The sequence below is a fragment of the Zophobas morio genome, unplaced genomic scaffold, assembly GCF_036711695.1.
Source record: "Zophobas morio isolate AGI-343-1 ecotype UQ-CSIRO unplaced genomic scaffold, CSIRO_AGI_Zmor_V1 ptg000044l, whole genome shotgun sequence".
Classification (NCBI taxonomy): Eukaryota; Metazoa; Arthropoda; class Insecta; order Coleoptera; family Tenebrionidae; genus Zophobas; species Zophobas morio.
Window position 1 is genome coordinate 11,538,788 of NW_026972149.1, and position 25,192 is coordinate 11,563,979.

The 25,192-nt window shown below is 38.5% G+C and overlaps 5 protein-coding genes across 12 annotated transcripts in view; 3 read left to right on the forward strand and 2 right to left on the reverse strand.

Annotated features, from left to right (window-relative positions):
• Positions 1-9,263, forward strand: part of LOC135141602 (caveolin-2-like) — a 50,262-nt gene extending 40,999 nt beyond the window's left edge. For 3 of the 5 annotated variants that reach the window (XM_064072848.1, XM_064072849.1, XM_064072846.1), the window contains exons 2-5: positions 8,068-8,248; positions 8,433-8,662; positions 8,721-8,900; positions 8,948-9,263. In XM_064072848.1, the coding sequence (XP_063928918.1) occupies positions 8,522-8,662; positions 8,721-8,900; positions 8,948-9,148 (522 nt within the window). In that variant the 5' untranslated portion in view covers positions 8,068-8,248; positions 8,433-8,521 and the 3' untranslated portion in view covers positions 9,149-9,263. Of the gene's footprint in view, positions 1-7,796; positions 8,249-8,290; positions 8,375-8,432; positions 8,663-8,720; positions 8,901-8,947 lie in introns of those variants that run through there. The other 2 variants (XM_064072847.1, XM_064072850.1) reach the window with 2 other exon arrangements.
• A 1,019-nt stretch (positions 9,264-10,282) lies between these two features.
• On the forward strand, positions 10,283-12,473 carry LOC135141852 (glutaryl-CoA dehydrogenase, mitochondrial). 2 transcript variants are annotated; one of them, XM_064073385.1, is made up of 9 exons: positions 10,283-10,371; positions 10,568-10,646; positions 10,709-10,738; positions 10,813-10,947; positions 11,010-11,243; positions 11,480-11,609; positions 11,656-12,108; positions 12,154-12,314; positions 12,368-12,473. In XM_064073385.1, exons 2-9 carry the CDS (start codon positions 10,595-10,597, stop codon positions 12,427-12,429), a joined length of 1,257 nt encoding a protein of 418 aa, XP_063929455.1. In that variant the 5' UTR covers positions 10,283-10,371; positions 10,568-10,594; the 3' UTR covers positions 12,430-12,473. The 2 variants fall into 2 exon arrangements, with proteins under 2 accessions (XP_063929455.1, XP_063929456.1); XM_064073386.1 differs by having other exon boundaries at positions 10,302-10,371; positions 10,574-10,646.
• Positions 12,474-12,561: 88 nt separating this feature from the next.
• On the forward strand, positions 12,562-15,133 carry LOC135141853 (very-long-chain 3-oxoacyl-CoA reductase). Its single transcript, XM_064073387.1, has 4 exons — positions 12,562-12,713; positions 12,767-12,948; positions 14,208-14,330; positions 14,384-15,133. The coding sequence occupies exons 1-4, from the start codon at positions 12,652-12,654 to the stop codon at positions 15,046-15,048; spliced, it is 1,032 nt and encodes a 343-aa protein (XP_063929457.1). The 5' UTR covers positions 12,562-12,651; the 3' UTR covers positions 15,049-15,133.
• LOC135141851 (leucine-rich repeats and immunoglobulin-like domains protein 2) lies at positions 15,134-19,826 on the reverse strand. Of its 3 annotated transcripts, none has more exons than XM_064073382.1 (11): positions 19,428-19,826; positions 19,176-19,319; positions 18,802-18,945; positions 18,610-18,753; positions 18,418-18,561; positions 17,972-18,191; positions 17,758-17,920; positions 17,393-17,707; positions 17,065-17,346; positions 16,736-17,011; positions 15,134-16,683 (listed from the first exon to the last, which is right to left on the reverse strand). In XM_064073382.1, exons 1-11 carry the CDS (start codon positions 19,598-19,600, stop codon positions 16,196-16,198), a joined length of 2,493 nt encoding a protein of 830 aa, XP_063929452.1. In that variant the 5' UTR covers positions 19,601-19,826; the 3' UTR covers positions 15,134-16,195. The 3 variants fall into 3 exon arrangements, with proteins under 3 accessions (XP_063929452.1, XP_063929451.1, XP_063929454.1); XM_064073381.1 differs by having other exon boundaries at positions 15,134-16,695; XM_064073384.1 differs by lacking the exon at positions 19,176-19,319 and having other exon boundaries at positions 15,134-16,695.
• A 411-nt stretch (positions 19,827-20,237) lies between these two features.
• LOC135141494 (leucine-rich repeat-containing protein 1) lies at positions 20,238-23,651 on the reverse strand. Its single transcript, XM_064072634.1, has 7 exons — positions 22,845-23,651; positions 22,663-22,798; positions 22,323-22,618; positions 21,853-22,273; positions 21,537-21,736; positions 20,725-21,489; positions 20,238-20,677 (listed from the first exon to the last, which is right to left on the reverse strand). The coding sequence occupies exons 1-7, from the start codon at positions 22,989-22,991 to the stop codon at positions 20,492-20,494; spliced, it is 2,151 nt and encodes a 716-aa protein (XP_063928704.1). The 5' UTR covers positions 22,992-23,651; the 3' UTR covers positions 20,238-20,491.
• Positions 23,652-25,192: the final 1,541 nt, after the last annotated feature.

Below are 25,192 nucleotides of genomic sequence, written 5' to 3' on the forward strand. Positions count from 1 at the left end.
AAATTTAGACGCAGTGACCATTTATTAACAAAACTGAAACGTCGAAACGTCAACTCATCAGCCGCCCCTGCAGTGTCGGTGTTTTATAAAAACATTTGATTTGTTTTTTGAGCCGCTAATAGACCTAAAGCCTGCATCCCCTCAAGTAGTAATAAACTCGTCTCCTGGAAACGATTTCGCCTTCCCGGAATTTCTTCGCCTCGAACAAACGTGCGATTTCCCGAAGAAGCACTTTATGTCAACCGAAAAGAAAGAAAAGAATTGTTCGCCGGAGCGGAAAATATTCCAAAAATAGAGCATTCGTCGGTTTTCGCTGGGAATTTGAAAATCCTGAGATAACGATTTGCGCGTAAGCGATCAACGGAAATCATTATCAGAGTAACGCTGAATCAATGAAATTATGCAATCGCGCCGTTTATTCCGATAAGTCGTGCTCGCTTGGCGAAACCTCGTAAAAATTTGGCAAAGAGGTCGCGAAATCAAACAAGGAAAAGTTCGCGATAAGTAGCGATAAAGAGCTCGAAATCCAGCACCAAGAGCACGTGGCACTGACTCCAATAACGGTAAAGAATATTTCACCTAGGTGATACACTATTACGTAAATATTAGCCGGATAATTAAAATAATTCACCCACGTTGGAGCTAGTTACGCAATCTTACGAACGTACGCTGCGAACATGTGAAGCTGCGGCACAAACGTGACTCTACACCTGAAATGTCGACAAGTTTCAGAGGCTAATATTCCGCCACGTGCTCGCTCAAATATGCAGAACACGGAAATCGTACATGCCACAATCGAACTTTTTCAGTTCCCCTCAAAGTTGACAAATGGAAGGTTTAGAGTTTCATTAGCTCGTAAAATACTGACCTAACGCAACGCAACATCTCTGTTTACGTTGGCTTAATTACACTATTTACACAGCAGTAATCAAGCCTGACCATGTGACGTAACGACGCTTCCACATAAAAAGGCCCACGGACGGCCATGGACCGGTTTCGTCCAGGAAGACTCATCACAATGAAGGGATGCCACATCTAGGCTCGCGATGTCACCTTGACACTTTTGACATCACGAATTGCTTCACTGACTGGTCATTCGCGCGATGAGGTAACCCGGAGGGAGCTCACTCCGCTCTCTAAGTTTCCATTTTGACGATGGCTACTAAAAAAAGTCTATGACGATACATTTAGGGTTGTACACTTTTGTTGAATTCATACAAAGCAGTACTGTACGTCTCTGTTCGGCGTCTGGTGACCGCGAAGTCTGCAATTTATTATTTAGGGAAATAGTGTGCACTATATTGTTGACATAAATAAGTATTTGCGCGTTGGCTCGCAAACATTGTGGAGGGAGATCGATTAGTCGTCAAAAAAGCGTTTTAATTGTGAGCGACGCCGTGGACCGGTTTCGCTCCGGGGGTCCGTCGCTGCGGCGCATCTCTCTCTTTCTAACATTTTCGCAGCTTCATAGTTGTTATTAGCACTAAGGATGACATAATATTATGAAGTTTTCAAGGCAACTGTTGCATCATAACGTGATTAGAAGCACGGACTATGTTCTTCCCTGACCAAGATTACATGTTCAATCTAAACAGATTTATCAACAACTAAGTGGGTTATAAGATTTAATTAACAATAGTTGGTCGGTTATGATCACTTTCGTTACAACTATTTCCATACAACATGATTTCGCGCACCATAATTTATACGCTAGCAACAAGATTTCCATCAGAACAGTTATTTCGTCAAATAGTTGAAAGGATAAAATATTCGGATCCGGATGCGCATAAATTATCCGATTACCTAAGGTTAAAATTAACAATGATATCACCGAGTCCATACTAGATTTACAAATAAGCAGAATATTTTAACAGTTCTTGTACTAAAAAAGAATATGGAAATTTTCTTAATGTATACTGCGCGGAAAAATCCCCTACATATTTAAATGCTATTATTTAAATTTTCTTTGTCACTTTCTTCAATAATCTAACTCACAAATTCCAGATGCTATTTTTAATTTTCCTAAATGTCAATCTCAAGTTCATAGGAAACTATTTTTGAACTGACACTATAGAGTTCATAAACCCAGAGTTGCTCATTTTGAATTTTAAATTTTACAACAGTGTGACGTCGTTAACAACTTGTAATCTGTTTTCCTGGCTGTCACTTGCCTACTACTCACAGTTTTACACCATATTTTTGCCTCCGTAAAGTTACACTGTACACTATAAAAGCATAATTAAAATAAAGTTTGCATTAGAGTAGGCTATTCTAGTTTCTAGAAAAAAAAAATAGTTTTCAATGTCAATTTTGTGCAAGACATGTATGACTCCTGCATTTTTAACATAGCACGAGCCTGTTAAAAGTTGTAAACCCTTTCTCCCATAACTGCACCTTGATCGTGTGCCGAATAGAAACAATCAGTAAGGCGGAACCCCAGAGACAGCTAATCTTTATTAGCTTTCTCAGAACAACAGTCTATAGCTAAAATTCCCATAATCCCTTCGATGGATCGTGTAGGTGGCGTTGGTTGCTCATTGATTTTCTTATTTTTGGCTTTAGGGCTTAACTGACTGACCTATAAATACATAAGTCATAATATTTTCACGAAGCCGTTTTCACCCTCATTTAATCAACTCGGTATTAATAGAACGAAGGTGGTATTTTTTAGTTACAGTAAAGCTACCGGCCTTTGAATTATAGAGTGAAGGATAGGCGGAACTGCGTTGAGGTATCCTTAACCTTCTGTCAACCACAATTGTAATGAGGTTATGTTTCTTGTATTATCGATCTATTGTCTAAGTTGATTTATCATGAGAACGGTATATGCTATACTCGGTCATGTCAAGAATGTCATTTTATATCCTTTTTTCGTTTAGGTAAAGTATTGTAGTGTTTCGTGAGCGTGCTATTCGGTGCACCCTTGTCGCATTTTGCAACACCATGTAACAAAAACTTAACATACTACTTGTGTTATTGCAACATTCAGTACTAATATTCTAATATACAATGGCATCGATATAGAACAAGTTATTCAATACTTATGAAATCTGTTAACGACCTTCGCGGTTTTTAAACTTCCAGGGCATTGCGCTATCCAATAAAATTAATTACATATTACATTTACTTCATTCATTATGTCGACTGATGGAAACCGTTTTGTGTGGATTGGTTATTATTTTGATATTTCACACTCAAAATTGCAACGTGTGTACATAAACAAACACTCTTGGCCAATAATTACATCTGACATTCAAGCTCCGCTTGTCGTTAACAGTGCAATAGGAATCACATTATTTTTGAGACCAGCTGTGCTAATTAGACGGAAACGAAGAGCAAGAATTCGATCAAAAACAACCTTCGAATTAATTGCGACGTTATAGAGTAACTTCCGAATTATGTAATTTTTTCAGTTTTTTTGGTGTCGTACTAGTTAAAAATGAATGCGAGGACGCGTAACATTGAAGAGTTGAAATTGGTCAGTTTTAGTGGACAAAAACAGGACAATATTATAGCGAGGGCGGTCCGCAAATGTAGGGTTCGGAACCGCTGACGGTAATATTTCGTCCACTTTTCAACTGGAAAATCTCTTGCGAAAACTGTTGAGCTTTTTGCAAGATTAGGGGTAGCTGATCTTTGCGTGGTTTCGATTGTCAGAAGCATTTTCTGTTGAGATTTCTGCATTTTGACTTTTTATGACATTGAACTTGAAAATAATGAACTCGTTGTTTAAGTACATAAACTTTTGGATATAAACATGAGAGCTCGTGGACCTGAAAACACAAGGATAACACTATGATAGAATGAGATAGATAAAGCACATTTTGTAAATATGCGTAATAAAAATAAAAACAGCGGATAATTGATTTATGATATGACGGTAGTTAAAAAATAAGAATCAAAAGCACGTGGACGTACCGAGGAGATAATGTCAATAAAACAAGCCAGTGCAGTCCGCTGATATTGCATCGACGTAACATCGTAATTTGTGTGAAGAAATCCTAATAAAAAATGCAAAACATTCGCCTTTATTTACTTAGGATTTTACTTGCAAATAACTTGAGGTTACCGACATCGCGCAGACAACAACGAACAAATTAAAGGACAATAACACTAATAACAGAATTCAAACTATACGAAATATTCCACTGTCCAGTGATCTTTTCTCGATTACGCTGTACATCGCGTTACTTAATAAGTTATTTTTGTTATTAATTTTAAACGTAAATATGTTATTCGCGCTGTGAATGTCAGAGGAAGCCTATTCACGATAAAAATACGATTTTGGAACGATCGTCAAGATCATTCACACCAACAATATTACAACACGCTAGAAACATTTTATTATCGTCGTTACTAACTCCAAAACAATCCGAAACGACAAAGACTAACGATACAGATCGCCATAAATGAATCATCACTTTCGATCATTACGAAACGTGCGCTTCTGACGCAAAATGGAACAACGGCGTCCACCTTTTCGGGTAAATTTTGATACAGACTTTACGACGCAATAACGTTGCGTTCTTATCAATTATCACAAATGCAGGATGTTTTCGACTCGACCAATAAACAAAGAAAGTATCTACTCAAGGGGCAGCAGCACCGCCGGCACGATGCAAATGAATGATTGTCAATCTTTATGTAATGTTTTTATTATTACGATATGAGAATGGAAATCGTTTAATCCGCATAGTTGATGTAATTTATGTAAAATTATATAAAACACGGTGCGAACTGAGTCTATTATTTAATCCGATCACGAGGTTGAGCGCCATGCAGAATGACCGCGTGCGGCTAAGACCCTCGTGTTGGTGAGGCCACGTGATACCGTCCGAACCACGTGTTTACAAGAAGTAACAATGTCGGGATAGTTACACAACGACGGCTATTTTATAGAGCCACGGGCGGCGTGTGCCGGAAAATTCCTTCCCCATACCTCGACACACGACATATCCGACCATTATTAACATCTAAATGACAATCCAATTAGGCGCAACAACGTTTTTAACCTCCCTTAACACGTTTATCGCAGATCACTTCCTAGTCGCTCCTAAATTAACCCCAGATGATTTAAGATTCACTGCATCTATCCGGTAATCACCAGCACGATGAGTACGATATCCCACTGAGATTGAATCTGGCGGTCAATGTAACCAGATGACCATCGCCGCACCACGCGGCTTTGGCCCTTATGATGTTTCATTAGTATTTTACACAAAACGTCAACGCGCGTATCTTGTAGTGATCATTGATAGGTTGCTGCTGGTTTCCATTATTCTAATTCTATTGTTTTCGCGAAACTGAAGTGATGTGTATATTTTTATAGTATTATTAACCTCCGTGGAGGCATTTCCGCCGCGCGTGCCGCATCTGTAAAATGGTGTCTTTCCGATTTAAGTCGCTTACAGGTTACATCGTGTGCGTTACGGCATGTATTTTAAGCCGATTACAAATTAACCTTGCGAGTTTCTCGTTAAACAAAGAAAACCACATCAAAATACACCGAGGGAAAGAATCCATAACTAACAAACAAATAAGTCGCGACCCTGGTCAATGCCAAACGGTTGATGACTCGTTCGCAAAATTAAGCATGGGACAAAAAACAAGCACACCGAACACAATTTCGCTGCTAGTGGTGGGCGAATTGATCAATTTATAATTTATTTTCGTTGTAAATTTAGACGCGTGAAAAACTTAATTGTTTTCGGGATTCGAATACGTCAAGTGACGTCACGCGACACGTAGAAATGGCATCGTTTCTACTACGTATATTTTATTCATCGCGACTATTTTTAACGGCTTATTTGTTTTGGGTTTTGTCGTTTATTATATTTTTTACCGAGGTTTGCTCCTATTGAATAGCACAGTCCGCCTTCCAAAATTAGATAAGTGTGTTTGGTTTTGTTATATTATCAGCAATTAAAGGTCATTACTCTCGCCATAACCATTTGATCATTTTTTATATTGATGGTGATGTAACGCGGATTTCACAATTGTGTGTGTTATTCACTTTACATTATGGACAATGTTTTTGCTTATATGGCACAAAGGGTGGCGCAATCACCCCCCGAGTCACTAAACGCACGACAATCGGTGGGTTGGTTAAATCCAAATTTCCCTACGGAGACGACGTTCGTGACATCTATCGACGGTCATCTGGTCGCTCGAGTTGCCATCAAAATAAATCCAACATTCCCCTAAATCCGTGAAATTCCACTTCGCCAGACGAATCGAGACTTTAGAATGATAAACAAATCGCCAGTTTTGCAAAACCACTCCAAATAAACAAATTATTTTTGAGTGTGGTCAAAACGAGGTTGTTTATGATTATTAAGTGGAAAGACCTTGTACTGATTATGAAAATAACGAAAAGTCATTGATTTGCTTAAAATTACATAAAAAAGTCGAAGTGGGATGAGTTGGCCAGTTCGTTGACCAGAGCGTGGTCCTTCGCTTTTCTGCGCGACAAAAAAATCGCCAAGCTTATTATTTGTGGATCGATTACGTGCAATATTGTGAAAAAATTCATTTAAATAGAATCGATCCGGTCGGCATAATTATGAAATTATGCCAAAATGTAATCTATGACACTTCCGGGAAACACCGTCAGAACGTGCCAAATAAATAAATATCCACGAGCAACGAAAAAACTATTACGTGGATTTCATTGTCTCTGTCCTTCCAACCACACGTCGTATTTCCATCTCAAAAATTCTCATTTTACTAAAAATAAATTCATTTTCATTATGTAACGACTGCGACATTTTACTTTATCAAGCGGCGAGTGATGAGTTCCAGCTATTACATGAATAATTAATTTAATTACGATGACTAATACTTTAAACTCTTCCCAGAAAATTTTCTTTGTTGTCGAAAACCAGGTAAATCAACAGTATCCTAAATTAAATCACTTGTTAAAAATACAAATTATACATCGTCAACAAAAAATCCCTTCAACGTTTTATTTTTCTTTAGAGATTACGATTCAAGCATACAAAACACGTAATTTCACAGAACACACTCAATTATTTAATCTCTTTTATTTGTTAAAGACGTAAATATGCTTTTTTTAAAATGGTAAATATGTTTACAAATTTTCGTTGCAAAACTAATCGTTGCACGTGCGGTCTCATGTTTCCCAACAAACTCACAATTCCTCAACTAATTTACGTATTAATTATTTCAGTAAAATATTTCTACATTTGTTTACCTTATCTTAATTATTTCACTTCGTCTTCACTAATTTTAAAAAAGTGCACGATTGTGACAGCGACATCTGGCGTCCAGTAGTCAAAATTATTCATAGGCGAACGGTTTGCGTCTAAGACTATTCTTACGTCAACCGAAAAACACACACCTATAATTACGTAAATACCATATCTCTGTGGTTACATTATTGATAAGAATCCCGTAAACTCATTTATTTTATCGTGTCACGAGTTTTTAATAACTTCCTCTTACGAAAAAAATTATTGCTCCACAAAAATCACAGTTTATGTATGCAACACATAATACATAGACTATGATTCATCAAAATTCCCGCTACTGCTAGGGTGAAATTTGCACTTTTTTTTCTACGAAGCTCATTTGTATGGTAATATAAGCTTTAAAAACGAATAAAACAAATTGTTTGATCAACACGAACACGAAATGCCGCAGTACGCAATAATTAAAAACAATAATCACAGAACTTTAAATTATTTTAAGCTAGGTTGATGAGTTTTGCTTCTCAAGCATTTTTAACCCTCAGCGCCTTAGTTTTTAAAGTATGCGTTCAACATATAGATGAAATTTTTTTGTAAGGCAACTCAGTTAACACGCTGTCCTAAGTGACGCAAACTGAATCAGGGCTTGGCATAAACTTTCTTGAAAGGTTCTGAGTGAGCCCTACCCACATAGGGTGTTGGTCCTGGAAGGAAATAGGGTTGGGTTGGATGCAAGAAAAGCACTGAAAAGCTTCTAGGCAGTGATGTCTAACCGCGGAAAGGCGACCGGACCACCCTCCATGGCTCCTACATGTAGAGAGTGTTTGGGTAGACTAATTTTTATTGTTTTTTTCCTCAGGTTCACCACGCCGTTTCCCAATTACAAACGACCATGAACAACATTTATAAGTTAATCCTCAGGGCCAGGGTTTATTCATCTTCTCCAGCGCCGACAGTTTCCGAAGTTATAATTTTTACAAAAAATGGCTCCCGAGGGAAAGGATTACAATTTACGTGTACTTTGGACGCTACATGTGCACGTGCGTACTTTTTAATCATTTTTAATCATCAAACGCACATACTTACACTGTTTGCTAGTGGGCATAATTGCGTCCTTTAAACAAGCTTCCTGCTTTACCATATGCAGTTAATTAATTTTATGAAAAGTGTGTTACATGTAATTACCCAAAATAAAGTTAGCCTAATCAATATTTTTCCTCGTAGAGTGACCAACGCCGGCGTATAAGAAACTTGTTGATTGTTGAACGGGGGTGTTGATAATGGCCAGTTGTTTTCACCACTGCAGCGCGTAAATGCCCTTTAAAAAATTGAGCGCGATTTTCCCTCGAAACTCCGCGAGCTCTCCCAATTCACAGTCCGCTATGGCAAAAGAACCCAGCGACGTGATGGACCTGGAGGACCGAGACCCGAACAAGCTCAATCAGCACCTGCAGGTATTCACTAACTTATTTCTTCGGCTTGCCAAAGGGTTAAATCGGCACATTTTCCAAGGTTTCGTGGGAAGACGTCATAGGGGAGCCCGCCTCCATCCGCAGCCCCGAATGTGCGTGGTCCGTCAGCAACCAGTGTTTCAAACTTTCCAAGAATTTCTGCTACGTTTGTTTGTCCGTAGTTTGCGCCCCGGTCACGGCTTTTTGCCTCGGAATAACGTTCGCATGCTTGTCCTTTGAGGTAACTATGGTGCGTGTGTACCGCACGTATGTATTTTTCGCTTGCAGCAAATTTGGTGCAGGACGCCTACTCTCAGAGTCTGGAAAATCTCCTGTGCCTCCATCAGAAATTTCGTAGCGGTCTTCGCACACGCTATTATCATCCCTTGTACCAGCGCGTGTGGGTATTTTTGGTCGGAAATTAAAGTCAAAACGCATGCGATTTCCGGCGACGTCGACGAAAAAAAGGATGACGTGCTGCTGGTCTAATTTCTTCCAAGAGGCTCCAAATGACCAATTTTATGGTTACACTGCGTTTCAACTTCCACATTTTCGTCGTCTTAATGTACGTTTATAAATTTTGAATAAAGAAGTCTAGGAGGAAGGCTGTTTTTTTTTTAAGAAAAGTGAAAAACAAATTATGCATCGTTTTCTTAGTTTCTGAACGAATTCGTTGAGCGCGAGAACACCAAAACTTACATCAATCGTCTCCTTTTCCCAAAAGTTGAATCTAGTTACCGGAAATGCGCAGAAGGAACTCCAAAGTAGTTCAATTCTTATAAATTCAGACATAAACAGATTTCTAGCTACAGTATGAATACCTTTTGGGTTTTTCTCAGCCAATCGGGTGCTGAAAGCTACAAAACGAACATTTTCCACACTCGCGAAACACGAAAACTGACACAAATCGTCTCCTTTTCGCAAAAACAGGAGCTTCTGTAGCTAACAGGTGAATCATGTTCAGAAAAATTAAAAAAAAAGTGACACCAAAGGATATTCAGGCGTTTTTGAAGTTTCTTTTGATGGAACCTCGCGGTTATGAGAGAGAGTTTGGTGTCAGTGGGTGGACAAGCCGCAGGTTTGACCTTTTTTGTTTAGGAAAGTTGCGTCTAGCCTCAAGCGTGTTGTAAAACGAAGGGACTCATTAAATGTAATTTCTGGATACTACTATAGCTCAGATTTTTTGTACGCCAGTCCCCTGGGACCATTTATTATTTTCAAAGCCCACCTTTTGTCAGAACTTTGTTATCAACCGCAGAACTACTTAAATGAAAGTCGTCGGGTTCAAGGGATTATTCATTTTCTCTTGAGGCTAATATGCGCCGAATATTTCTTCTGCAGAACTGCCACCTCGAGTATATTTATACTCCCGTCTAGTAGGACTTTTGTGTTAACTTTTGTTATAATACGGGCATTAACTTTTAACGTCCACTTTGCAACACGCGATATTCTGATCAATACGAAGTTAGCCTGAATTTCTTCAAAGGAATTAACATTAAGAAAGGTCAACGTTCGATTTGTGATAAGAATAGCGATTTTTTCACTACTGAAAACGCCAATTCATGTCCAAATATTTATATTAAAATTAAGGCTTAACTGCATTAGCATTGAATAACCTCGACAAATTTAAAAATAGGAACTTAGTGTGGTGAATGTTGGACTGCTGTAAAAACATAACTAACCGTAATCGGTAGCATTTTCGTAATTTTTAGGTAAGTAGCAATTTATCATTCAGTAGAATGCAATGTAATTACGGAATTTGCATGGACAGTTAGCACGACATGCGAATTTATATTTAACTTTTTCGACTTAACTCATTTCGACACTAACCACAATCAATATAGTTAGTAAAGGTCACTTCTGTGATAAGACTGTGATTGCGCGAGATGGCTCACTGAATCTTGTCAGTTATAGTGCACCTGTTGCCACGGAAAGATGTCGCTAGGAAGAATAAATATTCGAGGAATATGTTCAAAAACCGCCAAAAGTATCCTTTTTGAAAACGAACTCAGAAAATTGCCAAAAATTTTCTTAACTTAACGACCACAGGGTTTTTCTCCGACAAGTCCTCAGCCAAAGGTGAGAATCTCTCAAAATAATTACAAAACACTTCTTGATTAAGAGATAACGTATCACTTGTTTACTGCTTCCAGTACTATTCAACTGGGAAGATCCTCTCAATCTTGAATCCCAGCTAACACAAGATGAAAGAATCGTGAGGGACTCATTTAGGGCGTACTGTCAAGAAAAACTACAACCTAGAATTTTAGAAGCAAACAGAAACGAAAGTAAACTTCGTCTAGTCTGCGTCGATAACTATAGATGTCGCTTATTTATTTTTTTTAAACAGATTTTGATCGTGCAATTATGACAGAGTTCGGTGCATTGGGCGTCCTTGGATGCACAATCAAAGAATATGGTTGCGCGGGCATTTCGAATGTAGGATATGGTTTGCTTACCCGAGAAGTGGAAAAAATTGACAGCGCGTACAGATCCGCAATCAGCGTTCAATCATCTTTGGTCATGGGTGCCATATATCAATTCGGAACGCCAGAGCAGAAGGAGGCTTACTTACCGAAATTAGGTATAAGTTATATCCATGCATTATTGAATAATCGGTGTGTCAGTTCCACATTTTTTGTTAAAATTTCCCAGTCTGGTTTCATGCCCCCTCGGGAGTGATGTTGAAAATCCAGCTACAAATAATAATATAGCTTCCTTTCTCTCTGTGTCACAACGGAACCTTGCTCCTGACATTCATCTCGTTACGTAAAAACCGGCAACTTTCCTTTCTCACGTTATGTTTACGTTTTTTACCAGCGAAAGGAGAGATTATGGGCTGCTTCGGGCTCACCGAGCCTAACCATGGCAGCGACGCCGGTGCCTTGGAAACCCGTGCGAAATTCAACCCCTCGTCAAAAACCTACACCTTGAACGGTAGCAAAACATGGTGAGCTTCTCCCCTTAGAAACGTAAAACACTAAAAAAAATTCCAGGATAACGAATTCCCCTCTTGCCGACGTTTTGGTGGTTTGGGCCAAGTGCGACGACGGGAAAATCCGCGGCTTTTTGATCGACCGCAAGGAGAACGGCAAAGGGCTGGAAACGCCGAAAATTCAAGGGAAGTTTTCTTTGAGGGCCTCCACCACAGGGATGATTTTGATGGACAATGTTGAAATTCCCGAGAGTAACCTTTTACCGCAAGTCGAAGGGTTGAAAGGGCCGTTCAGTTGTTTGAATAATGCTCGGTATGGGATCGCATGGGGTGCGTTAGGAGCGGCGGAAACTTGCCTCAACATCGCCAGAAACTACACTCTGGAACGAAAACAATTTGGGAAACCTCTGGCTGCTAACCAGCTAATACAGAAGAAGTTTGCGGATATGGTTACCGACATCGCGCTGGGGTTGCACGGTTGTCTCCAAGTGGGGCGGCTTATGGATAAAAAACAGTAGGTTTTAAAGTGTGTGAAGGCGAAAATAACAACCCTTTGTAGGCACACCCCCGAAATGATCTCATTGTTGAAGAGGAACAACGCAGGGAAAGCTCTAGAAATCGCCAGGGTTGCACGAGATATGTTAGGTGGAAATGGAATACACGATGAATATCATGTCATCAGACATGTCATGAATTTGGAGTCCGTTAACACCTACGAAGGTAAATCGCAAAAAAATTACCCACTTTTTGAAAAAACATTTCGAATTTTTCAGGAACCCACGACATCCACGCTTTGATTTTGGGTCGCACGGTGACAGGCATCGCCGCCTTCTAATTTTCTGTACAAATATCTTTCTGAATAAACATTTCAATCGATAAGCTTTTATCTGTTGGTTTTGCGCTCAATCTCTCCGCTCTCTACGGTACTTGTTACACGAAGAATAGAAATTCGCGAGAAGGAGGTCAGTGTGAAAGTCGTCCCAAAGAACTTGAAAACGTAATCAATTCTTTTCTCCGCGACCATACTCGATCGAGTGAAAAAAATGCGAGAAAGGGGATGAGAAAGTGGCACGCATGCGCGAATCCATACCCACATTTTAACGCTGCAATGTTATCAGAGTAATAGTTTCATTTCGCATCGGTGTTTTGTAATTATATTACTGTTTTTTTAGAGCTCCGAAATACACACAAAGACCTAAAATGTTCACGAGTTTAGAAAAGTTCGGACTGGTGTGCATATCGATTTTAGGCTTTCAGGTAGTTAGGTTTTTATTCAGATTTTTCTACAATAATTTTATTGCGGTCAATTTGAAAATCAATGCTGTGGACCTGAAAGACGCCGGACGATGGGCCGGTAAGTGTCTAATTTTTATTATTATTATTATTACTATTTTTTGATTAGCTGTAAAGCAATTCTAAATATAGAAGTCACAATCCTTTTTGCACATATACCTACTTTAATGTATCGTTGGCGGTTGTATGATAAGAATATCAGTAACCCTGAATGTTGAATAATCAACTCACCTACTGTTTTAATAAATCCTATTGAAACATTCAAATGTTGGCGACACAATAGGAATTTGTTTATACGGCAGAAAATTGTGTGGAAATAACTGACACACTTGCATTTTAAAATGTGATTAAAAAATATAGCATGGTCAAAATAACCGTAAAAAATAAATGAAAACAAAAATATGCACATAAGATAAGCATATTTTTTACTTCCAGAAAGGTTGAGCCACATTTATAAATCAAATATATGTATGTAAAGATATCAACTATGTACAATATGTGGTCTATCTGCTCATATAAGCGCAAAATTTCAGCTACAATTAGGTGAAAGTCACGACTTAAATTATATACAATTTTTTGTACATTTTGTTTCAAAATTTAATTCGCCCGAGTGGCAGTCTCGACTTAGTAACTTCTCGGAAATCGCATGTTTTAATATAGCGAGAAATGCAATTGTATTGTTTTATGTTAGCATTACGTCGGCACAAAAACAAACAAATTTGACGTTAACTTGTCACGTATGCTTGCTTTATGGGTAATTTTGACTCTTTTTATTACTGTTGATCAAATACCAAAAACTATAAAGGGAAACAATCATGTTTAGTCAATACAAGTTCACGGGTAACTAAAAACAAATTTGAGTTTATTTAGTATTATGTATTTTTTTTTATTTCTGAAAAATCGGTCCCTCCACTATATTCTAAAACTAAATTCCAAATTATTTTTTTTGCATAGTGAGTCAAAAGGCCAAGAGCTCTTTTATTGACACTGAGGTTATCTCACAGTGATAAACTTTTATCGGATCATTCGATAGTCAACTTTGTTACATCGTCCGACTAGATTTACTAATCGTACACATCACGAGTTCAAAGTTTGTTCATGTCGGTCTCATGTCACACAAGCACTACATAATCGAAAAGTGTATATGGCTCGATTGTATCCAAAGGTCACCAATAAATACATGTCATACAACATATACACACATGCGCGGTGCTTTTATACAAGTTGATGGTTCTGTTGACCTTGGAGTGCCCAAAACTTTTCAACTGGTGTATTGAAAAACTGCTATAATTTTGCTAAATTTACTTAATTAATTTTCAGTTGTCACCGGCGCTACAGACGGAATTGGCAAGGCCTACGCCGAAATGTTGGCTAAAACGGGCCTGAACGTGGTCCTCATAAGCCGAAGCCGAGAAAAACTAGAAACGGTAGCCAAAGACATAGGTGACCTCCATAAAAATAAAAAAATATATACATATATAAAATCAAATTTTCAGTGTCAAAATACGGGATCGAGACAAAAATAATCGAAGCCGACTTCACCAACACCGACCGCATCTACACCGAGATCGACAAGCAGCTCACGGGTTTGGAAGTCGGCGTTTTGATTAACAACGTCGGGATGAGTTACCCCCACCCCGAGTACTTCCTCGACTTGAAAAATAAAGACGAAATATACAACAACATAATTAATTGCAACATACATTCTGTCACAAATATGTGCAAAATCGTCTTACCCGGGATGGCGGAGCGTCGTCGTGGAGTCATCGTGAACCTATCGTCAACGGCTGCCCAAATCCCCAGTCCGTTACTAACAGTGTACGCTGCCACGAAAGCGTACGTCGACAAGTTCAGCCAGGATTTGTCTTCGGAATATTCGAAATTCGGGGTCACGATCCAGTGCATTCTTCCTGGTTATGTGGTCACGAACATGTCCAAAATCCGTGCCACGACGTGGATGGCACCCTCCACCACGAAGTTCGTCAAAGAGGCTATTAAAACTATAGGGGTTGTGGATCGCACGACTGGGTACTACCCGCACACGTTACTCGTCATGGTAGTCACAACTCTGGACTCTCTATCGCCGAGCATCTCCAAGTGGTTGATCACCAGAACCATGGAGAATATTAGGTCACGGGCCTTGAAGAAGGCCAAGAACTGACTGATTTTTCTTGTTTTGTTTTAATTGGTATTTATTATTTTGTTAAAACTTGAGGTGATAATAAAGGATGATTGAAAGTCCCTAACTGGTCTAAGTTTTTAATGAAAAAATGGCGATTAACATGCCCAAAATTAAATTTGTTTAAAATACTCTGAGTTGTATATGTTACAAATAAAGCGTATCCAAGAACACATGTCCGTGGAGGCGGAGCTTAAGACGCGATTAGCGGAACGACCAATGGCAAATGGTTATTCCGGTTCACGTGACTGAATAGCGGCTTACTATTGGTTGTTCTAGTACGGTCGTGTCTTACGTTCCTAGGGCGTGTAAGTCGCACTAACCCTAATAAACAACTTTTTACTCTAATAATATACGTCATATTTTATTTTGGACAAAAATTATAATCACAATGAGGTATACTTAGTAATACTATAGAGTGGGATTATAAGAACTTAAAAATTATCGAATACCATAAATTTAAAACGTATTAACAAAAATCGTGTTAATAAAATAAATCGCTCATAACACAATAAAAACAATATTCCACAACATCCACACAACACGCATACATCAATAAATAAACACATTCAACACGAACACTTTCCAATACTTGCAACTGCAATAATTCATAGTATCTACAGGAATTATACTTTCAATGGGCAGTATACTAATAAAACTTTGTTAATATACAAAATTATGTCGACTTAACATAATATCACGGGAATTTTTAAAGTAATTAAAACTGGGACGATCACTTCGAAGCTACACATGACGCAACAATTGGTGTTAAATGGAATTGTATAATTTCGTTATTATATCCCTAGAAAAATATTTGTATTTATTTAAAAGATAAGGCCTCCGGTCTTTACCGCATCACAAAATGCTTTGGTATGAATCTCTCATTTGGTTTCGAACATCCGCGTTTACGTACATCTAAAGTTAGTCAATTTATTGTCACGATCAACAACACGAAACATATGTAGCTCCGAATCAAAAACTAACGTTAATTTATAAATAAACTGCAACGACGCCCTTAAACAGTCAAATCTTAAAGAAAAAACAAAAAATTAACTCTAAAAACAGGAACTAAAAAATACAAAGTATATACATTCTTCTTGTACCATTGAATAGGAAATTGACTTCCAGCTTACTTGTCGTCAGTATTTGGCTCCGTTGCTGGTTGCTGAAACTTTTCGTCGCTCGTTTCAGCTCGATCGTGATTCGTCGATCGAGCGTACGGGGAGTGCGTCAGAAGCGGCGTGTTCGAGTTGGCGGAATCCGTAGGTAAATACGCCATACTCGCTACTCGTATCACGCTCCATCTATGCGGGGAAGTCTCCTCGTTTATTATCAAATTGTACTCCTCTGGTACCAAGTCGTCGTTGCTTCTCTTCGCCGAGTCCCCGGTACCACTATCTTTGCACGAAGACCGATCCGACACGTTATCTTTATACTGAACGACGCCCTTATCGTTAAACTCCATCACTGGACCCTCTGGTTGCGAATTGGCAGCGGCTGGAGCCAGTCGCTTCCTCGTCTGATAAATAATCACTACCCAAATGATCGAAGTAGCCACGGCGCAACACACTACCGTTATTATTATAATACCCATCATATCAGTCGTGGTGAAATTTCCTATAACGAAACCTACTTTTATTACCTAAGAACTACAAGCGACCCTCGTTACCTGGTTTCACGCGAAGATGGCTATAACCGGTCTTCTCACCCAAAGAATTGTTCAAATGGCACTCGTACTTGCCAGAGTCGGCCTGAACGGTGTCCACGATGATCATAAGTTGATCCTCCGCGGTAAAAAAATGCCGCTCGGTCGCCCGGATTGGCTCTCCGTCTTTGTACCACGTGATCGTGGGTTTGGGAGTACCGCTGGCCATACACTGCAGCACGACCAACTCTCCAGCGGTCACTTCTTTATTCTCCATGGACTTTACGAAGGAAGGTTTCTCTGCAACCGATCGTGATTGTAGCGATCCTATCGACTGCGCCATTTACGCTTACCTTGTACCGTTAAGGACGCGTTCGCCACGATTGTTCCTGCTGCGTTGTGTGCCGTGCAACTGTATACACCCATGTCGCTGGGTTTCACTTTCGTTATGAAGAAAGCGTCGTCAGTTGGCATGACATGCATCCGTCTCTCCCTAGCTGCCGGAAAGTCGTTTCCTCCGTCTTTCTGCCACGCGATCTCGGGCTGTGGCTCCCCGTACGCCGCACAAATCAATCGCGCTACTTCTCCCGCTTTCACCGTCACGTTGTCAGGGATTTTAAGAAAGGTTGGAAAGACTAGAACGACAATTATATTGTGTGAAACGCGCATGAACGAACTTACTTAGTACGGAAATGCTGGACTTCTGCGAGTACGTAGTCCCGTAAATGTTGGACACAACACACTGGTATTTCCCAGCGTTGGAATGCTGCACTCGAAAAATGTGTAATTTGGACATCGCTTCCGTCGTCTTACCGTCAAAACTGGAATTAGATACGATGTTCATGTTCAAAAGTTCTACGTTATCTCGTTTCCACTGGAACGTCATGACGCTGTTCGAGCTAGACATTGCGGTGCAACTCAAACTTATGTTTTCCCCTTTCAACGCCATTATTTCAGGTTCGGGTTCTTCGATTAACCTGGGTTTTGGAAGATCATCTAAAATTCTTCCATTATACACACTCACACAAAAAAATTGATCTCAGTACCGCAAGTGAAGTTGGCCGTGGGTACATCCAACAACGATTGTCCTCGCAACCAATCAGGGTAAGCACAGATGGCGCGAATTTTAAATCGTTTAGCGTTCAACCATTCGTAAAACCAACGTAAATTGCAATCGCAAAGCAACGAAGTGGTGTTCAATATAAAGTCCTACAAAATGCGTATTACTCATCGCAAAGTAAGCAAGTGTCACGTGTGTACCGAAAGTAAAGGCACTTCAGCAAAGGCGTTCTTCTGAATCGAGGTAATATTGTTGTTGTTCAAATTTAAATAAGTTACGTTTTTTAAGCCGACGAAAGCGTTCTTGTTTATGGACTTGATGTTATTTCCTGAGACATGAAACTTCATTAAGTTGCCAAGACCTTGGAACACGCCGTTCGCGTCTTCGATCGTCCAGGAAATTTTATTGTTACTTAAATGCCTATAAATTGTGGTAATTAGAATCGTCGAAGGAAAGGTTACATAGTTCTCATATGAGCGTCGGTGTGTCTGTGCGTTAGGTGAAGACAAGTTAAATCAATGACTCATAATTATCTATTACTGGCGAGGTACAGCGGGAATGGAATACCAAAATATACACCGGCCACAAATATACGACGTGCATAATGAAAATATTATAAATTTGCTTCTGATATCGATATACTTACAAAAACTTCAAGTTTGGCAAATGACTAAAGGCCCCTTCTTCAATATAAGTTATATTATTGTTACTTAATACTAATTTTTGGAGATCACCAAGGGATTTAAACGTATTAGCTGCAATGGATTCTAGTTTGTTGTTTGACAAATCTCTGCAAATAAAATCTTAGTTCTGTCGTATTCTAGCGACACCAACTTACAAAATGGTCATTTCCTTGCAAAATTCCCAAGCGTCAGGTTCAATGGAATTCATCTTATTATGACTAAGAGACAGTTCTTTTAAAGTATCTAAACCATAAAGCCACCCTTTTGAAATCACTTGTATATTATTATAATCCAATATTCTTAAAAACAACAACGTCATTTACGAAACAACAAATCAATGTACTTACAATTTTTCGATAGCTTGTAGACCGTAAAAAGCTCCATCTTTAAGTTGTTTTATTTGGTTTCGTCTCAGTTTCAATACTAATAAATGTTGTAATGACTTAAAAGTTAAAGCATCGATGTATTTTAAGTGGTTCCGGTTAAGCTCACTAAAAAGAAAACAGTAAATAGTGATAACGATGACGCAGGGAAGGTGCAAACAGCAAAGAATTTAAAAATTCACGTAATTGTAGATTCGGACCAATCAAAACGCGCGATTGTTTTGATTGGTGGTGAATTCCTAAATTCGCGAATTCAACCCAATCAGCGGTCGTTCTTATGTTTGTGATTTTCTGATTGGATGAAAATTGTGTGAATTCGTGAATCGTGATGCACTTACAGAATAATTAGCTGCTTTTGAAAACTGAACGCGTCTGGAGGTATAACGGAAATATCGTTTTTGTTCAACTTGAGCTCAGCTAATTTAATTAAATTTGTCCACACACCGTCGGTTAGGTTTTTTATAGTGTTATTACGTAAATCACTGAAACAACAACAAGCGGAATGTGTTTAGGATGCAAGAGTTTATTACACTAGCTGTCAAAAAGTCATTAAAATTAAGTAATAATGATGTAAACAAAAGGCAGCTTACAGGTGAGTGGTCCATTTTGGCAGGCTCGACGGTACCGTTTCCAGTCTTTTCGAAGAACAGTCGACGTAATAACCCAAACAATCGCAAATCTCTGGACAATCTTTCGTTTTAGTGCAACTCGTTGAACTAATGATGTAAATAATGATCGTAGCCAAATAACAAACACCCACCATTTTGACAAAACACTCAATTATCCATAATAGTTTGACCGAAATTTGTATATTTTAATACATTTCGGCGACATTTTTATGGAGTTGCTTTGTTTCACCATTGCACTGCACTTTTATTTCACTCGGTTTCAAATTGGGCGTTGTTTAATAGATCTAAATTCTCAAATTTGCAACATACTGACGCAGTAATGTACACAGAGAAGCCATTTAATAACGCACTAGAGCGCCATCGCACGAAATGGCGCCATCTGTAGCCGCCATAACTAACAAACACAAACAATATAAAAAGTCTCACAAACTTACTCAGACCGTAAAGGAATACTTAATATTCAGAATATTTGTAATGAAGAAAATAAGCAAATCTTGGTTAGTAATACGAGAAATTAACATTATGAAGAGAAAAAAATATCACTGTCTTTTTTTTATTATCATAAAAGAATCAAAGATGTCGCCACCACTATCGAAATGATTTTTTAAGCTGCGACTGTTTCCACTAGATGTCACTAACTTAAAGAAACGAAATCCCTCCTAACAAATTTAAAAATCCAATTATTTAGCCGAACGTGGGGGTTGTAAATAAAAATCACCACATGAAGATACACATTTTTATTTTAGAAATATAAAAAAGTAAGAATTTAGTCAAATAGAAAGTTAGACAGAGAGCTAGCTACGTACATGTCATGTATAAATAAATAACAAATACTCTGAGTTATTAACATTAACTTAACCTAATTCACAGCCTCTGGTTAAATAATAAAAACAAACATGAGGTAACACTAACCAATGTTAAATGCACGTGAATGACAACTCAATCACTCCCTCATAGAATCAATTAATTTAATATTAGAGAAGTTTTAGGCATGCATAACTAATCTAAAAATAGAATACTTTCTGTCAAGATACTTGTTTTCGTGAAACTGTTACAACTTTAACCTGCCCGATTTTCTGGTAGGCAATTTCGTAAGCAGCATGAGAATCCATAACCGTAAAATCGACATCGTCAAAACTGAGAATTTTGTCTCCTGGTATCAGTTTTTGGTACGCAACGCCTGCTGGATGTACTTGATCCACGTAAATCCCCTAAAACCTCAAATATAACCTCAACCTTCACAAAATCATCAACTTACGTCGCCTTTCGCCACTATCTGAAAATCCCCCAGCACCCTATACCCTACCAGTTCCACCTCAATCACCTTACAAATCTGGTGGGTCCCGAACGGCCATTTCGTCCTCTTTGGGTCATTTCCGCCATCTTTGTAGTAGTCCACGATTTGTTCTGACCTGTTCTTAGCGAATTTCGGCGTCGGATGATGGATATTTGGTGGTTGTTGTTGACTGAATTGCTTGGGCTGGTCATGCGGGCTAGGTGGGCAGAACTGCGCGAACAAATGGGCGTTTTTTGAGTATGCCGCCGCGATGTGATAGGGCGGGGGCTGTTTCGGGGGCGTGTCATCTGTGCACGGCGAGTCCTTTCCCTTGACCGGTTTATAAATGGCCACGCCCTCCCGCGTAGCTCGCTCCAACACCTCCAACGCCTCCACCACTTGATCTTCGTTCTTATCCAACAAACTAGATTGAGAAACAGACAAATCGCCTGAAATATGCGTCACTTTGGCTTCTTTTATCTCAGAAATGTTCGGGGGTTGGGTTTCGGAGGGGTCGCTCCCGCGGAGGATGTTCCGGAGGCGGCGCAACTCCTTATGGTGGGGGGTCGGGGTGCGGCTTAGGGACGCTTCAGTGGGAATATTATCCATGTTGAAGCTGATGTGATAGGTTTGGTTGCTTATGGGGAGGTGCACGGAGGGCGGGGCTTCGGGAAGGGGGACTTGCGGAAAGAGAACTGAGGTTAATACGACTTGGCCGTCAGATAGTTGCTCGTTTTGTAAGTGGATCTACAAAAAACGCTTCAGAGAGGGGCTGACGATCTTTGGATATTTACCAATGGTTGAGTTTGGTTTGGGGTGAGCCACAGTGCTTTTAGATTGGTCAGTTTTGATACTGTGATCGGAAGGTACTCGAGTTTGTTGCCGATAAGGCCGAGAGTCGTTAGTTTTTGCAAGTGGCCAACTTCATCAGGGAGTTTGTGTAGGTAGTTGTTGTGCACGTTGAGTATGGTGAGGGCGCAACAACTCCCAATTTCTGTGCAATGAGGTGGTTAAGATGAAAAATGACGTCAAGTGTACAGTCGATCGTCTGGTGTTGTTCATGTTTGACGACCGACTATACACATGACTGCGTTTTTACGAATGGCTTACCTGGTGGTAACTGTTCTAACTTGTTGTCTGATAGAATGAGCGTGGCCAATTTTCTCAAATGTCCGATTCCTGATGGTAGTTTGGTGATGAAATTATTCTGGAGGTTGAGTTCTTCCAGATTGGTGAGTTTGCTTATTGTGTTTGGCAGTTCCTCTAAATTATTAGACTCTAGTTTTAACACTTGTAAATTTCGTAAATTTCCTATAGATTTTGGCAGCACAGATATCTGATTAAAGCTTAAAATTAAGTTTGTTATTTTGGTCCATTGACCTATTTCTTTTGGTATGGTCTGTAAATTATTATAAGAAGCATCAAAATCGTTAATTTTTTTCAAATGAGTAATAGAAGCCGATAATTTGGTTATATTATTCCCGTTAATCCACAATTCAGTCAAATTTCCATGAGATTCACACACTTCAGTCTAAAAATTGATACAATGAGATTGAAATTTACAAATCGTTTACACTTACCAGTTGTGATAAGTTATTATCACTAACATCTAATCTCTGCAAGTTTGTCAACCGTCTTATGGACTTAGGGAGTTCTCTTAAACCGTTGTCTCTTAATTCTAATATGCGTAAATTAGAAAGGCGTCCAATATTGGCAGGCACATAATCAATTCCTGTATCATTCAAGCACAGCTGTTGCAAATTAATCAAACTCATAATGGCTTCCGGGACTTTTCCTAAATCATTCATGCTCAGGTCTAATATCGTCAACTTGTTTAATTTATCAATATTTGGTGAAACTCCTTCCAAAACTAGGGCTACAACAAGGTTAGAATGGGCACCACCCAGAACATAACCTCACCATTTTTACTAAAAATTAAAACTTGCAGACTGTTCAATTTGGAGATTAGCGGCGGTATGGAGCGAATTTCGTTATCACTGACATTCAGATACCTCAAATCGATGCATTGAAATAACTGGGGTGAGAGATCCTTAAGCTAAAAGTGGGGTTATCGAAACCGTCAAACAAACACAGATACTCACTTTATTCCCTTCCAGATGTAATACTTCCAACGTTGGCGAATTATTGTATACATCAACAGGCACTTCTGAAATTCCGCAGCGAGAATAGTCTAATTCTACGATCTTTTCCTGGTTAGTATTACATTTATAACAAAGAAAGAAACTCATTTTCTAAATCCACTGGTCATACTTCTTCACCTCCAAATCATGTTTTCTTGTAGAATTAGAGTAAATTAGGTTACATTTTTAAATAGTACATTTAAATATACGTTTCTGATTATTTGGACAGAGCCCAGAACCCCCAAAAACTGTTTAGTCAGGTTAACAAACTTAAAAAAGTCGACGTCTCTTGGTTATAAAAATAATACCAACTGTCACTTTCAAACAGGGCCGTAACGAACAACTGCGACACGGCGACCAACAACGCAAAACACCAACCAGATGTCATTATTTACTGATGAATATTCGCAAAATACGCCGTCCTCTAAAAATCCTCTATTTTTAGACGACGACACTCGCGATTACTTGTATTTTTAACGCCAGACGACCAAAATAACATAATGGATGGCGATTTGGCGAGTAAATCGAGAAATTAACATGACGACAGTTTTACATCATACGTTAGTTTCAAGGTTGGGTATTTAAAATCACTGAAAATGTTCTTGTATATATAGTTAACGAAGAAATTAAAGTAACCATGTAGTCTGTGGTAACCAGTACTATCACTGGTACTACAGTATAACCTCCGAAATCCAAACCCATGATTATCCGAGCATCTAAATTTTTGCAAAAAATTCAGGGATATAGATCCCAAATATATAGCGTGTTTATGGTCACGGAACAATATTTTCCAAAGAATCGGTGTGAAATACAAAATTTTTGAAAATTTCTAAAAATTTCTATTTTTCAACGGTGGATTCTAGAAAAACGGTTGGAGTTATCGAAGAAATGAAGCCGGAAGTAACTTTTGCGGCCCGAAATCTACGAGAAAATGTATTCGGGGTATAGATAGTGGAAAATTTTATTTTTGAATAATTGTATACTTAAACACTTCAGTCGTTTGCGTTCGTCAAGTGAATTATAATAATACAATTTCAGAATAACAACTAAATAACTGAGTTTAGATTTTTGACTGCCTAACTTGCTTCAACAGCTATAGTTACCGCCGATCCCAAATAGGAGATAAGTTAGACAATTTCCTTAGAAATGACATTTAAAATCCACAACATTTCTACTTGTTTTTTGATCACTACGGGTCACAGCGACAAGATTTGACGTCCTATTTATTATTATTATTTTTTTTATGTCTTAAGAGAGTGGAATTTAGAGCTGGTAGGGTTTTATTGAAAAAAAAAAAGTTCAAACTCTTTTTTTTTAAGTTGGTAATTAGAAAAAATTGTGGACCAACCCATTATTAAATTATCAATCTTTCGTTCGTATTTCTTAAAAAAACAAATATGGGGTTATAATTATGCAATCAATTTTATTTTTTTTTTAATAAGTTATTTTAATTGTTCATAAATAAATTCAAATCCACTTCTTGCTTATAATTTTCGCCTGTTTTATCACCCTTGTAAGTTTCATTAAGTTAAAATTACGCTGAGCGACTAAAAAATTGAAAATTGCAGGTGTGGCTATAGTTATGCTCTCCAGTTTACAAGAAATGACACAAGAGTAGCGCATAGGAAATTTAATGTGTGGTGCAGTTATTTATACTAGGTACTATTTTTAAACGTATGTATGTTTTTCTTCACCATCAGACTTTACGCTTCTTGTTTTTTAGATGTGTGCGTCCGTACAAGTATCGCAGTAGCCGTCAGGATACGATCTCTAGGAGAAGTACTAAAAGAGTGCAAAGATATATAATAAAAAAAAATAATAATAATATTATAAAAAATAAGAAAATAATATACTTCAGGAAATTCGCGATGCAAAGTACCCTTTACCGCGTCTTCGTATTGCTGGTTTTCTAATAATATCAGCGAAGATATTCTTGTTTCTTATCTAACCAAACAAAATAGATCTATTTTCTCTTGTGATAGTCACTGCCAAATTGTAAAATACAGCCTTCTAAAAAATAAATCAGATTTATTTCAAGTAATTTTGCAAGTTGACAAAATTCTTTAGATGCCAAGCATTGTCTAATGCGTGCTGTGGTATTTATGGTGCTGTTGATGTCTTGCTCTGCTTTAGATGTAACGGGTACAATCATTCTAGCCGATTTTGCAAAAAAGATATAATTTGTCCACGCTGCTCGGAAAAACACGATGTGAAACATTATTATTATAGTCAGGCCTTAAAATGTGTAAATTGTGCGAGCATCCAAACCAAAGCTAATCTCTACGATGATGACATCGCCCACGCTTATT

What these genes read in the sequence shown, in the direction of transcription:
- LOC135141852 (XM_064073385.1), top strand. Translation starts at nt 10,595, where the DNA reads ATGTCGCTAGGAAGAATAAATATTCGAGGAATATGTTCAAAAACCGCC. An exon ending in GGCTTACTTACCGAAATTAG is followed by an intron (nt 11,244 to 11,479) that starts GTATAAGTTATA and finishes GTTTTTTACCAG; the next exon opens with CGAAAGGAGAGATTATGGGC. An exon ending in CGGCTTATGGATAAAAAACA is followed by an intron (nt 12,109 to 12,153) that starts GTAGGTTTTAAA and finishes AACCCTTTGTAG; the next exon opens with GCACACCCCCGAAATGATCT.
- LOC135141853 (XM_064073387.1), top strand. Translation starts at nt 12,652, where the DNA reads ATGAGAAAGTGGCACGCATGCGCGAATCCATACCCACATTTTAACGCT. An exon ending in AGACGCCGGACGATGGGCCG is followed by an intron (nt 12,949 to 14,207) that starts GTAAGTGTCTAA and finishes ATTAATTTTCAG; the next exon opens with TTGTCACCGGCGCTACAGAC. An exon ending in AACGGTAGCCAAAGACATAG is followed by an intron (nt 14,331 to 14,383) that starts GTGACCTCCATA and finishes TCAAATTTTCAG; the next exon opens with TGTCAAAATACGGGATCGAG.
- LOC135141851 (XM_064073381.1), bottom strand. Translation starts at nt 19,600, where the DNA reads ATGGTGGGTGTTTGTTATTTGGCTACGATCATTATTTACATCATTAGT. An exon ending in CCAAAATGGACCACTCACCT is followed by an intron (nt 19,320 to 19,427) that starts GTAAGCTGCCTT and finishes TTGTTGTTTCAG; the next exon opens with TGATTTACGTAATAACACTA. An exon ending in CACGGCCAACTTCACTTGCG is followed by an intron (nt 17,708 to 17,757) that starts GTACTGAGATCA and finishes GAAGAATTTTAG; the next exon opens with ATGATCTTCCAAAACCCAGG.
- LOC135141494 (XM_064072634.1), bottom strand. Translation starts at nt 22,991, where the DNA reads ATGAGTTTCTTTCTTTGTTATAAATGTAATACTAACCAGGAAAAGATC. An exon ending in TACATCTGGAAGGGAATAAA is followed by an intron (nt 22,799 to 22,844) that starts GTGAGTATCTGT and finishes CCCCACTTTTAG; the next exon opens with CTTAAGGATCTCTCACCCCA. An exon ending in AGATAGTGGCGAAAGGCGAC is followed by an intron (nt 20,678 to 20,724) that starts GTAAGTTGATGA and finishes TTGAGGTTTTAG; the next exon opens with GGGATTTACGTGGATCAAGT.